Here is a 14700-nt window from a genome sequence, read left to right on the forward strand (position 1 = left end):
GGGCTCCCCATGATCTTTTGATTCTATACTCTATCCAGTGGTGTTTTTAGGATGGTTCCCATTTGCTGCACAGAAAGGCTTCTTTGATGAGGGGTGGTAGCTACGCTTACAGGATAGGATTTAGAGTGTAGTTAGGAGTTATTCTGGTCTAGCAAAGGGTCAGTAGTAGATTCTCTTTTAAGATCCATGACTTCAACAACCCTGAAATCAGACACACACAAAGTACAAAACAGGGCCTAGTAGGTTGTAGTTAAATATTTTTCATGGATATGTATATATGTATGTATGTATATTTAACAAAATGTATGTATGTATGTATGTATATTTAACAATAATAATCAGGATGCTCTCTCAGCCTGGACACATGAGGGAGGGCCTAGGCCCTGCCCCGGATGATATGACAGAATTTGGAGATTCCCCATAAGGGCCTCACCTTCCCTGGGAAGCAGAGTGGGGATTAGGTGGGGGGGTTGGGGTGGGAGGGGGATGGGAGGAGGGGAGGGACAAGGAGCTGAAATTGGCATGTAATTGAATTAAAAAACAATAATAATCAAAGAAAAAAGATTATAAATTTGAGAGTGGGGAGCATGGAGAGAGGGATTTTGGGAAGGGGTAGTGGATACAAGGGAAATGGGAAATGTTGGAATTACATTTTAATTAAATGTAGTAAAAATGGTAAAAAATAATAAAATAAAATAAATTCTAAAAAATGAAAGTGAGGTATGGGTGGTGCTTGTCTATAATCCCTGCACTGAGGAGTTGGAGGCAAAGATCTCTGGGGCTTTCTGGCTAGCCAGCTTAGCCTAGTGTTCTCCATGTTCAGTGAGAGACTGTCTCTGAAACAATGTCATGAGTGAGTGAAGAAAAACACATAGGATTGGCTTACACACACACACACACACACGCACACACGCACACATGCATGCACGCACACACCCCAAAGAAACAAAGTCATATCAGCATTTACTCTAGCTACAGTTGAACTCTCATGATCCCTTCATACTGCCCACCCAACATACATACCAGCCCCAGCCCCAGCCCCAGCCCCAGCCCCTGCCCCTGCCCCTGCCCCTGCCCCTGCCCCTGCCCCTGCCCCTGCCCCTGCCCCAGTCCCAGTAGCACACTTTGAAGCTGGGCAATGGCTTTGTAGGTGAGCTAAATGCAATGTTTGCTATACCTTGATTACAAATTCCATGAAACCTCAAGGGCATTACTATTTTCACTACCAAAACTTAAACAACACAAACAAGAACAGAAAAGGAACAAAGCCCCCGTGTCTGTTTTCACAAGTAGCTGAGATTCCTACCTACCATAAAAGTAGCCTGTACTACTCAGAAATAGCCTGGGGCCAGGGTCCTTATCGCTGTGTCATTCTGTGCCATGACCTCGTCTGCAAAGAGCCTGACTGAACTAGCATCTGTTAGGTACCCTGTACAGATCACAGAAGCAGTCTCTACAATGCCCATCACATTTAACCCTCAAACGTTCCCATGTGAGAAGCATAATGAATTCTGTTTCACAGAGAAGAACAGGCATAGACAGGGTAAGGGATTTGCCTTGGATCACCCAGCTGGGGAGTCACAAGACCTGAAAGAGAACCCAGGTTCTCTTGCCACCCCTTTCTTTCACTGTAACACCTCATGACCTTGAAATCTGAATGTTACTGTTCTTTAAATAGGAACCTAGTAGTTTGCTGTTGCTGCTGCTACTGTCGTTACGGGTTTATTTCTTTTCATTCGTGTGTATTAAGTATTTTGTTTGCACGTGTGTCTGTGTACCACATGTGTGCCTGGTACCCTGGGGGTAAGAAAAGGGGCATCAGATCCCCTGGTACTGGACTTATGAATGTCAATAAACAACCATGTGCGTGGTGGGCACTGAACCCAGGTCCTCTACAGGAACAGCAAGTGCTCTTAACCACTGAGCCACCTCTCCAGCACCAGAACCCAGCAGAATTAAAGGAGAATCCCATTTGTCTGGTTTTGTCTCCTGCTGTCTTTGACCCCTACTAACTATGGCTTTCTCCAGGCCTATAGTGCACTTTCTCCAGGCCTATAGTACACAGAGATAGGAACCCAAAGGAGGACTAAATGCAAAATAAAATGACATTCATTTTGAAGATATGTCTCAGCAAATGAGTTTCCTGTGTGGCTGGCTGCAAGCCCAGACCCTTTCACTGAAACACCCTAAATAATTCAGATTCATTGGCCTATAATGTAAAGTGCAAATGTAGCTCGTTTTTAGACCAGTTCTGAACATCAATAATGATAAACCAGAGATAATGTATTTTGTTTTCATAGAACTGGAACAAATTGCGGTATCTGTGCAAAAGCACATTGGATCAACGGGCAGAGAGGGCAAGGTCTAATTTTTACAGCAATCCAATTTTCCAGAGAGTTTATTTCTGAAAAAGGATTCTAGTCCCTTAGTCTACAGAACCTAGATGCATGCTTCTATCAGACAGTAGGAAAAGCATATGGGAATCTACACAGTATATGTCAAGGAGTTTGGCTATATATAAAGGATGGCTAAGAACTAAAAATTTCTCTTTGATTCCTCCCTTTGTTCTCTCTTTGATCTTTAATACCATTTTATCTTATGGTTTTCTTTCTCACATGTGGAGTCCTACAGACCTAGTTAGCAATTTTTATATAGCCTAAAATACATAGCCCTCTCCTTCTAGTTGGATTCACCCTATTCCCCCCTCAAGCTTTTTTAGTAGTGTAAATGAAGGCCAAACACTAAGAAAGCAGACTTCACAGTTCCCATGTGCTCCTGACTCTTGCCCTCTTGCATATTCCTTCTTCCTGTTTTTATTTTTGTTTGTATGTTTGTTTTACTATCGGTGTCTTCAAATACTGTAAATGTACAAACTTCACAACCTATAATGGAAACAGCAAATCTATTCATAAAGCACATTCAATAGTACTTTTAAATTTCTGATGATGCACTGAACATTGTTGCCCACTTGGAACCTAACTGGTAGGTTCAAAGCTCTTTAAGCTTCTGGCACCTTCCCTGTTGTCATAGACCCCTTGCTTCATATGATAGGTAAGTGGACATATTTGCCCTGTGCCTGGGCTGACAGTTCCTTGAGTGGAAACACCTTCATTGTCTAAGACAGCTTGCTCTGTAATACCTGCAATAAAATACCCTTGAATGAAGTATAAATAGTATTTGTTGAAGTGGTTCAGTTTGATTTGATTTATGGTTAACCTATTCCCATTCCATGCAGAAACATGGACAATCTCTCTTGTTATCTGCAGATATAGCCATTTCCATACAAACACATCTTCCCTCTTCCCTTGGATTGTATAAACTGTATATACCTCCCTCGGTGCAATTTGCAGGATGGCATTGGATTTCGCTGTAGCGGCTTTTAGAAACTCGGAAAAGCCGGTGCATCACTTGCCCATATGCAGTTAACTTGCAGCTCGGTAGTTCTTCTCTAACCCTAAAATCAGAATCCCATCCTCATAGGTCTATCCAGGGGAAGACTTAGCATTCTAAGCAGTTTGCCTGATAATTCATTTTCTTAACCTGTCTTAAAGATGGAGATCAATGTGAGTCAAATCCTTGTTTAAATGGTGGAAAATGCAAGGATGATATTAATTCCTATGAATGCTGGTGCCAAGTTGGATTTGAAGGAAGGAACTGTGAATTAGGTAAGTAACTTTTTTATATTCATGGTTCAAAGTTTCCTTTTTAAACCAGATGAAACAGGAAATTGAAATATGTATATACCATACATTTCTCTTAAAACACACTTTCAAAGCCTATAAACATTCACTTTCTCTGTAGTCAGCTTTCAGGATATGAATTCAGGCTAGTATTGAGTGATAATATTCCATTCCCTTTACTTATTAATCGCTAATAATCATATGCTCTCAGTAACATTATTACCCCCATTTTGTGAACATTAGGAGACTACAGCACAAATACAAGAGGTATAAATGGTTGAGCCAAGAAGTGACCTCCAGCTGAACTGTACACAAAACTCTGAGAAAACTACACCCATAAAATGGTTTAAACTTGCACCTGAGTTGCTGTTGTCTAGCAGAGGAATTGCATAGTCTACAGGCCTGGGCATGACAGGCTCCATGTAATAGGAAGTCTTCCAGATGGACAAAGCATTTCCTAAGTTACATTTGTTATACAAACCAGAGATTGTTCCTCAGTTCAACAGTATTGATTATGTCAAGGAACAACAGGGGAAAAAGTAACTTGCAAATTTAAGATTTTGTTTACCTTTTTTTCTCATTAGCCTAGAATCTGTCTTTTTTTGTTGTTGTTTTTGAGATTTTGGGGATTTGAGCGGTAAACCCCCATGCCCTTTACCTACTTGATTACTGCCTCTGGATGTAGTATTGCTGACATCGTGACTGAGAGAAGCGCATGGCACTAAGAAAAGATTTTGCACTCTGAAATTCTAGGAGAATAGAGGTGCAATCTGAGGGAAATAATTTAACACCGCAGGCTGCAGGGCTAAGGATAAAGAGGGGAAAGTATCAGGACACTATTAAGGCAATAGAGCCATCTCTCTGACAGATGAACAAGACCTAAAATGAAAGGCAGCAGCTGCACTTGTCCCATTGAGGAAAGGGATAAAAGTCCCTGTGATATTGTTCCATGCCAAGGGGAAGTTCATTGATCATCTTCCTTTGAGATCTGAAAGATCTCAGAATAAAAAGAAAAGTTGAAAGGACAAAGGAATCTAAAAAGAAAGAATGAATTCAAGCTGGTGAACTAATACACTTAGGCTGGACTTCCATTTGTCTCGGGCCCTGGTGTAGCAATAAGCCACCACGTGAGTTCCCACTCTACATCTGTAAAGTGCCATTTGTTCTGAAAGATTATCATTTCAAGTTAGAACTTGGTGAAATTTAGTTCTCATATTCCAGATATTTACAGGAGAACTTTGAGTAGTTACTCAGTACTGGTTCAAATGATGAAACTATTGGAGTGAAGGCAATGGCTAACTCAGTCGGTTATTGAAGGCTACCATGTAGTAGATGATCATTGCAAACATAAAGGTTGGAATAGAGGCATAGAGGCATTTTTCCAACAGTTAAGAGCATTGGATGTTCTTCCAGAGGACCTGGGTTCAATTCCCAGAGCCTACGTGGTGGCTTACAACTATTTGTAACTACAGTTCAAAGCTCTTATTTTTGGCATATGCAGGTATACAGACTTACATGCGGATAAAAACTTACCCATGCATATAAAAATATAGTAATGAAATAACTTTAAAATTTAAAACTGTGTCTATCTAGTTTATTTGGTTTTATTTTATGTTTAAGGATGTTTTTTCTGCATGTATTATCTGGGTACCATGTGCATGTAATACCCAAAGAGGCCAGAAGGTGGCATGGGATCCTCTAGAGATGGAGTAAAAAGTGGCTTTGAGCCTCCTCGTGGGTTTTGGGACCCGAACATGGTTCGTCTGAAAAAGCAGCAAATGCTCTTAACCAGTGAGCCAGCTCTCCGGTTCTCTATCTTGTTTTAAAAGTCAGAGCGTTTAAAAGGAAGAAAAGAACAGCCTCGAGGAATGCTAACATAAGCTCACAAATGCTCTAACAATACGTGGGAGGTTATGGTCTACAGAGAAAACGTGCTAAGTCTACAACTGGCAACATCTCAATACTCCTTGGTTCCCACATCTCTGCTCCATCAGTGCTCTGTAGCTGTACTACAGTCACCACCACGCTTAGCCTCTGGAGTATATTGATCAGATCCAATCAAGTTAATAAAGGATTTTTTTAAAAATCTCTTCAGCTCAGCTGGTTCAGAAACAAGCTGGAATTCTGTCAGAATGTTCTTTATCTCAGGCACTAGAGGAGAGCAGCAACAAAGCACATACAGACCCCCATTTAAGCACCTTGCTTCCAGCTGAGCCGAACACTAATGTGGAAAGGCACACGGCAGCAGTGTACAGGCGTGTGGGCCCGTGGCTCGCTTTGTCTAGGAGAAGCAAAGATTCCCACTATCGTGGCCTTTTGCTTTCTTTTTCCCCTGTTCATCAGAGTTCTTAGTCAGGGGAGTGAGGAGCAAACATTTGGGGCACGTTTTCTAGTTGGAATAAAAAACAAGAATTAATTGCCTACTGGTTCCCTTTGGCTAGAATAAAGATCTCTGTTTTCCTCTGCAGCAGAAGAAATCCAAATATCCAGGTCTGCAAGAATATAGCCATCTTTTCCTCCTAACGAATACAAGAAAAATTTCCCAACAGAAAAAGAGTGGGAAGAAAAAATATAAACAAAAGCATATTCTGAGATTTTGGGGGGGGGTTAATTTTTACAGGACACCACAGACCCAACTATGTCATTTACTATGTATTTCTAGAATGGGAAAAATGTTGAGGATATCTGGATAACATCATGTTTTCTGGCAAACCTGTTAAACAGAATTTTGTTACAGCTCTGATGGGCAAACTGGAGCTGTCAGGACTAAGGAAAACCAATACCCAGCCTAGTGCGTGACATCTAAGTGCTCAATAACTGGTTAATGAATTCCATTCTCGGATCCTGCTCTGTTGACCTCCCCCCTGGAATTTCTCGTGGTATAATTCTATTTCTTGAATCCCGAGCCTTCGACTGCAGGAAAAAGCCTGCTGATGCTACAGCAATACATCCCACCACATGCACCAACCAAGCCAGGGATCAAGAGTAGCAGCGACATGCTGGGCCAGAAAGGCAATGGCAAATAAGAACATGATCCAGGGGTCTGGTTGCTTAGCCAAGGACATAGAAGCAGAGTAGAGAGATCATGCCAAGTTTACTCATTCCTGTCACACTTGCCCTGGACACAACTAGACTGTTCTCACCACCCACCTCTGTTAACTTATCACAATCTCATATTGATGGGACATTTTCTACAAGTGGTATTTGATTTGGCTGAACACTTTAGTATTGCTTTGTAGCAATGATATGATAGCGAGGAACAAGAAAAGAGCCAGAGATATTATTGACACTCATGAGGGGAAAGGTCCTAAAAACTAAGTAAATGCAAAAGACCAGATGCTATCTTTTTTATCAAGCACTTAGTGGATTATTGATAGAAAACTGAAATCTCAGGTTGACTCCTTTATTCCCTTCCCTTGATAACAGTTTCTTTTCTCTCCTGATTTACTGGATTACCAGTAAGCACTATGAACTATCTATCACGTGAAGTTGAAACAATTGAAATAAAAAACATACAGAAAGGATGCTGGGTATGGAGGCAATATGCAAATACCAATTATGCTTATACCAGAATAAGTAGAAAATACGTTTTGGAACAGGATTAAATTTAAGTGTTTAGTAATAAAAGAAAGGTGTACAAGTACTCTAAACACACCCTGACCTCATTGGATAACACACACACACACACACACACACACACACACACACACACACACACGCACATTTAGTATTTTTAACAAATAATAGAACTGGTGGATGAAAATTGTGTTAATACAATGGAATACTACACAGTAATATAAATGAACTATTGCTATACAAAAGCATATAGATGAATCTCACAAATACATTGCTAAAAGAAAAGAATATGTATGCTGTTTAAATAAAGCTCATGAACTACCAATGCTGTTTACAGTGTTTGAAGCCCAGGTAGTGATACCTTCTGTAAAGGAGGGAGGGGTAGAATGGGAGGGAGCTTTGCAGGACTTGCTGGGTTGATAGTGTCCTATGTATTAATCTGTGCAACATTTGAATAGGTGCATTTACTTTGCAAAGCTTCACACAAAAGTTTTTTTTTACTTTCTTGAATTTGTTTTCTACTTAAATAAGTAGTTGGAACTTATGATTTAGTCAAAGTGCAATATCCAATTATTTTATCATACACAAAATCAAAATATTGCCAATACCACCTTCATGACTCACTGAGAATGTTATTTTAGTTCATTTTCTACTCTTAGCTAAAGACTCTCAGATTGTTTCAACTTATGTTTAACTCACGTAGTTCTGTGTATTTTTAAGTGTATGTCAGATAAGCCATTATTTTTTTTCTTTTCTTTAGATGCAACATGTAACATTAAAAATGGCAGGTGCAAGCAGTTTTGTAGAATTGGTGCTGATAACAAGGTACTCTGTTCCTGCACTGAAGGTTACCAACTTGCAGAAGACCAGAAGTCCTGTGAACCAGCAGGTCAAAATCTAAATAAGCTATTTAATGAAAATCTATTTTTGAAACTTTAGCAGTTAAACTACCTTACTTTAGATTTTTAAGATGTATTTACTTTTATTTTATGTGTATGAGTGTCATGTGTGCATGTATGTATTATAACATGTGTGTGCAATGCCCATGGAAGTAAGAAGAGGGCATCAGATCCACTGACAGGGAGTTACAGAGGCTGAGTGAGCTAACATGGAGGTGCCTCACTACCCTCCATAATTCTAGTTAGAACCCAGGCTCAGTTCCTCTGCACAATGAGTCAGTGCTCTTAACCACTGAGAAATCTCTTCAGCTCCTAGATTACCTTACCTCAATACTTACTTGTATCTACTCCCTTCTGAAACTGAACAAAAGATTAGTAGCTTGAAATGAACAAATTAATTTTCCAAATGGCACCATCACTTAAATTCAGTAATTATGTACAGCTTGAATTCTGTTCTGAGTCCATGATTTTTCTAAGATTTCTGTATCACAAAGAAATTGATTTGTGTGATCTCTATTTGCAGTATTTGAGATTCAGCAGATAAAACTACTAATATGTTACCACAGCACACAAGATATATAAATACTTAGCTGACTAGTAAGTTTCTAGTAAGAAGATGGTAAGTGCTAAGCATAAGTCTGATCGAGACCTAGTTAGTGTGTGAAAATTACTTCCTGGATTGAGTCATAAACTGCCTTTCTATACTTGCTGTCAGACTGGATCCAGCAATTGTTTATGCTCTCCTAGGCTGAGCCACACCGTCTTTACAGAAAAGAACAAAACCACCTTTCACAGTTGTATGAGCATGCTACCGTGTTGACAGATAATTGCTTTGTTTAGAACATCTCCACATTCATTGCTCACCTCTGATGCCATAGTTTTGATCGGAGGGGGGGGGGACAAGCTTCGCAAGACTAAAAGAAGGATAAAGTACCTGGTATGCAAACATGAGGACCTGAATTCAGATCCCTAGTACATAAAAGCCAGGCAGTGTAAATCCATGACACCAGTCCTGAAGGGGAGGGGAAGATAGAACCAGCCAGAAGTGGTGAGCTCCAGATTCAGTGAGAGACCTACTCTCAGAAAGTACTTTAGAAAGCAGAGAAATGAATGATGATGCTTGATGTCAGCCCTGGCTTCCACACATGCAGGCTTGACCTCTCACTCCAGCACACATGTACCCACTCACATATGCCACACCCACAAATAAAAAAGAAGCCCAATTTTGAAACAAGTCAGATACAGTTTCTCTTGCATTTCCAAAGCAAGATCTCTTATTAAATTGGTACATTAAATTATGAACCATTCCTCTGTAACTGTGGGTTTGATACCTATCTCAACAATATACCAAGCAGAGGAAATTAAAGAAAGGCCCAGAATACAAGAGTGCATCTGCTCTAGGTAAAATGATGCTTCATCTTCTGCCTGTCCTTCTGCCTGGTTCTTCACATACACTGCCTTACCTACAGCTTGCTTTAGGAGAAGTACGCATGTGTGTGTGTGTGTGTGTGTGTGTGTGTGTGTGTGTGTGTGTACATGCAATCTGTGCACATTTAACATTAAAAAGCTAAATTCCAGTGAAGGCAGCTGGCACAGAAGCTTAGTCCTTAGAAGCCCTTCTATGTTCTAAGAGAGGAAAATTAAAATTGAAAAGCACCTCCAACTAGTAAGAGTTCCATTTGAATGTAGCCTTAGCTTTAGCAGAGTAAGTAGGCCAAACCTAAAATAAGCTATTCTGCCTTTTCAAAGATAATGATCCCTTTCCTCAAGCCATTGTTGACCCTGTATATTTATGCATAAGTATTTTAAACCAATTTCCTATTTTTTTCGTGATACTTAGCCATAGCTGATTGCTATAGAAATGTCTGGACTATGAAAGGTAACTAAAAGGAGAGAACATGCAAACGAAGTGTGAGGTGACTTCGTTTGGCTACAAATATACATCCTGGTGGCACCCAGTTTATTAGTAGACGATTTGACGGGAAATAAATCAAACCAAAGTGGGGGGAAAGATGGTCATATCCACATAAATATAGCTTTGGTTATGCTATTACTAACCTATAACTATTTGGTAAATTCTTGACAAGTACAATTGAATAACAATGAGCTCTCTTCAAAACTTCCCCATTGGAATTTCTGGTGCATTAACAGTCTACAAAGGAGACTCTGCTGATAGGAAATAGTGGAAGGAAGCCTCTTTTACCCGACCCTAGCATCCCCTCCAGATTTCCGTTCAGGGGAAGGGGCCTTAGAAGTAAGACTTTAATTAAGAAGCTAGATAGAAAGGAATTAGATTTTTTAAAAATCTTAGTACATTTGATTTCAGAACACCTATTTTAATTCCATAAAGATGGTGTATTACAAAGCCAAATGCACTCCCCCATGGAAGCTTTAAAAACTTTGCATGAAAATAATGCAGGCAGCCTTTAGTTGAAACTATATTCATTTTTAACATCCATGGGCTATCTCTCCACAGTAACAGCAATGAGTGAGCATCACTCTCAAGTTTTGTAATGCAGTTCCATTAGCCAATGGGAAATATCAGCGTATTCTCCTCTTTTTCTGTTTCTGCAGTTCCGTTTCCATGTGGAAGAGTTTCTGTTTCCTCCAGTTCCAACAAGCTCACCCGTGCAGAGACTGTCTTTTCTGATATGGGCTATGAAAATTCTACTGAAGCAGAATTCATTCTGGATGACATCACTAACAGCACCTTTCTGGATAACGTCACTGAAAATAGTGAATCGTTTAATGACTTTACTCGAATTGTTGGTGGAGAAAACGCCAAACCAGGTCAAATCCCTTGGCAGGTACTCTATATTGATAGTGCATTTCAAATCTGGAGCTCAGATGGCAAAAGACAAGCTAGATGAGGAATGGTACTAGGACGTTGGAAAGACCTATAGGTACTGTGAGCTATATTTAGGTAGATTTCATCACTCAGCATAATAAAACCCCTACAGGTAAGCATCTGGTGAAAGACATGTTCAGGGACAGCTACCAGACAAGGTCAAAAAAAGAATTTGGTATTAAACAAATAGCACAGTAGGATTCCAAACAACTGGTCAATGATTGGGATGTCCATAAATCAGTGTTCTCTGTCTCCGTCTCTCTCTCATACACACAACAGATACACACAAACACACACACACACAATACACTGGGACTCACCAAACACTTCAGCCCTGGGGGAACCTAGTAAAAAAGTCTTTATGCCCAGACAAACTGATGGGAATAAAGAAAAGGGCTCACTTGTAAAGGGTTAAGGTAAAAACTAGTTTCCTAGAATAACCCTATGGGACCTGATCTTCTGCCTCGTTTCTCCAAGTCTGGCAGTATGCCCATGTCGCCAAGAATTTGTTAGGCATGCAATCTCACACTCCATCCCATTTCCATTGGATTCAACCACTAGAGGGAGCGGCCTAACAAACTGGACCTCAAAGAAGCCCTCCTGGTCATTCTGATATGTACTGTAGCCTGTTCTAAAGGAAGCACACAGAAACCAGCTTCCAAAATGACAAATAATGGATTTGACCTATGTCGTCCTCCAAGTGAGTTCTGCATATACGCAATTACCTATGTGTATCTTTATATATAACCAAGAGTTAAATTAGTAGCAAACCCAGGACTTAACTATCCATTTAACCAAAGCCTAAGTGATTCCATCTATGAGGTGAAACAAGGAGCTAGTCTGTTCCTCACATAAAATGGGGCTGGTCCATAATGTAATCAGCACATGTGCTTACTTAAATTAACTGCTGAAAAAGATTCATTTCTGCCATTCTTGCAGGGAATAATGGCTACATTTGGTTGGTGACTATTGTACTGGACAGGGCAGGCATAAAGAAAATATTTCCATCATTACATGAATTTCTGTTGGAAAGTATGTATTATGGTTTAGTCTCGTTTAAAACTCCTTAGGCCATGTTCATAATTTGGTAGTGCTTTCAATGATTCTTCATACCACAATATTTTCTCTGATGAAGTATGGACTTTTACCATCACAGACTGATTGATAGCTTGGACGACACTGCAATAATCGAATTAGTTACAATTTAAGGAGCCAAATTCAGGTAGATGTATTCATCTAAATTTCAGGTTTGACAACACTAGAAATTTCTGAAACTGGCTATGCAACCTAGCTATGTGTCTATCCAGGGTTCTTCAAAATGTCTGCGACTCTGCCTCTTTCTACTATAGTAGATAAAAGCTATCAGAAAATACTTAGGGACAAAAGAAAACCATATAGTCGCTGAACCTGTGTATACATTTCTACACTCTCTCTTCCTGCTGCAGGACACCTTAGCAGAGCTACTTCCCTTATACCCCATCACCCTTTCCTTTGCTCCCCACATCGTTATCACTCTTCACTATTCTTGGTCAAACTAACTCTCTCTAGTGACCGTATCTCTCATGGGTATGGACACTGTGATGTCTTCATTCTAGTTAACATTGGCGTACTTAATTCTAATTCTGTTTTTTGTATTCTCATGTATTTCATTCCTTATATTTTCAATGTCCATGTACAAGGTGTTTGCATTAGTTACTTTTCTGTTGCTGTTTTAACACACCATGACCAAAGGCAACTTAAGGAAGGGGAGCTTACTTGGGCTTACGATTCCAAAGGGATTAGAGTCCATTATGGTGGAGAGACATGGCAGCAGAATATCACGTCTTCAACTACAAACATGAAACAGAATTCCAAAATGGAGGTAGGGTAAGGATACAAGCTCTCAAAGCCCACCCTGGTGATGCACTTCCTCCAGCAAGGCAGCTCCAGCTCCCCAGATAGCACCAGTAGCTGAGAGCCAAGTGTTCAAATATCTGAGCCTACGGAGCAGACGTTTTTCATTTCAACCACCATAGTGGCCCTACCAAAATCTTATTTATGACAGTGATCCTCCATATGCTAGAGGGGCATAAAGCAGTTTTATTTGGGGACTTATTAACAAAGAATATAATTTCCTCTTTAAATAAAGCCGAATGATTTTAATCCCAAGATGCTTAACTTGTGGTCTTAGCATTGCTGCCTTATTAAATGAAATGGCAAAGATGGGTGGGGGGAGTACAGTCTCAGTTCAGTGACACAGTCTGCAGTTCCCACTCACTCTCTTTAGACAAGGTGTTTAGTAAATAGAAGACCTCCGATTTTCTTTGCAAGTAGAAGAGTCTACTAGGTGGTGGCTGCAGTTCTGTGAAGAAGAAGGTAGTAGTTCTGAAATGTGGAATACCATTTGCAACTGTCACCTAGCAAAGGGCTCAAATTGCTGATGTTTCCTAAAAGCTTTTCCAATCGTAACTGGTTGTTTTGTTGGGCAAGTCGATGGGAGAGCGGAACAAAGTGAGCACAGGTGAAGAAATCCCACAGAGAACAAGGAATTTATTTTTATCTCCAACCGCCAATAGTTTGAATAAATTATACATGTTCAGTCTGTTAAAAGAGTTAGGTGGGCCTGGTGACATCTCAGTAGGAGAGTGCTTGCCTAACATAGTTCAAGTCTCTGTGGTTCATACATACATATGTACACACACATACACAGAGAGAGGGGGAAGGAAGAGAGAGAGACAGAGAGACAGTGAGAGACACACAGAGAGAGAGAGAGAGAGAGAGAGAGAGAGAGAGAGAGAGAGAGAGAGAGAGAGAGAGAGAGAGAGAGAGAGAGAGAGAGAGAGAGAGAGAAAGATTGGTTTAGGTGAGCTATGTCTTACCAAAGGGAGACACCTATCTCTCTGTGGGCTTACAGGTAGAAGCTGGGACCAGGCAGTCTGATCTCAGTTTAGCAGCCCTTTCTGAGTACCTGGCTCAGTTGCTAGCCTTGCTAGGCTGTGCAGGTTTAACAGGAGTCTTGTTTGAGCAAATGTTTTAGAGAAGTCAACTGACAGAGCTCTTCTGACTCAGGGAGCCGAGGTCCTAGCATAAGAGTCAGAGGGTGTTCCTCCACCAGTTGAGAAATCTGTGGACACAGGCTGGGGGATTTCAGAGAGTCTGGTCACTGTCGCTCTCATTTCTCACCTTATTCCAGGGCTTCCACTTCATTTGCCTGGACAGGGCCTATGTGACCTATCAGGACAGATAAGATTACTTCCTAGGAGCTCTAGGGATCCTGAACTGCACAGATACCCAATTCAAGCTCAGACTCCTCCCCTCCCCTCCACCCAGGTCAAAGGTGCAAAATAGGCAGGAGAGGCCTGGCCTTCACGTTCTCCTGCAGTGGGATCAGAGCTCATTGGAAAAAGAAGCAGAGACTCTGAAGGAGCACTTTAGGGGATGAGAGGGAAGTCAGAGAGTTAAGTGTACCACATGTTAACAGAAAGACAGGAGAAAAGAGAAAATAACATGTATAATCTCATCTACATCTGCAAAGATAGTTTGGACAGACCATTTGGACTATTAACCTACAGTATTGTTTGATGAAGTGCATATCAATGGTCATTGTATTTAATGGTTATAGCTATTAAAAACCAAAGTGAAGATCCCTTATGTGTTCAACAAATTAACCTACTGCCATGAATTTTGGTGAGCAACATCTATGGGTCTAGCAAACAGT

At 40.5% G+C, this 14700-nt stretch overlaps 1 protein-coding gene across 1 annotated transcript in view; it reads left to right on the top strand.

The window, feature by feature from the left end:
* The window catches only part of F9 (coagulation factor IX), a 31942-nt gene that overhangs the window by 11991 nt on the left and 5251 nt on the right, over positions 1-14700 (top strand). The window contains exons 4-6 of the mRNA XM_040743912.1: positions 3552-3665; positions 8017-8145; positions 10730-10962. Of these exons, the coding sequence (XP_040599846.1) occupies positions 3552-3665; positions 8017-8145; positions 10730-10962 (476 nt within the window). The remainder of the gene's footprint in view (positions 1-3551; positions 3666-8016; positions 8146-10729; positions 10963-14700) is intronic.

The sequence above is a fragment of the Mesocricetus auratus genome, unplaced genomic scaffold (genome assembly GCF_017639785.1).
Source record: "Mesocricetus auratus isolate SY011 unplaced genomic scaffold, BCM_Maur_2.0 Super-Scaffold_100003, whole genome shotgun sequence".
NCBI classification, from domain to species: Eukaryota; Metazoa; Chordata; class Mammalia; order Rodentia; family Cricetidae; genus Mesocricetus; species Mesocricetus auratus.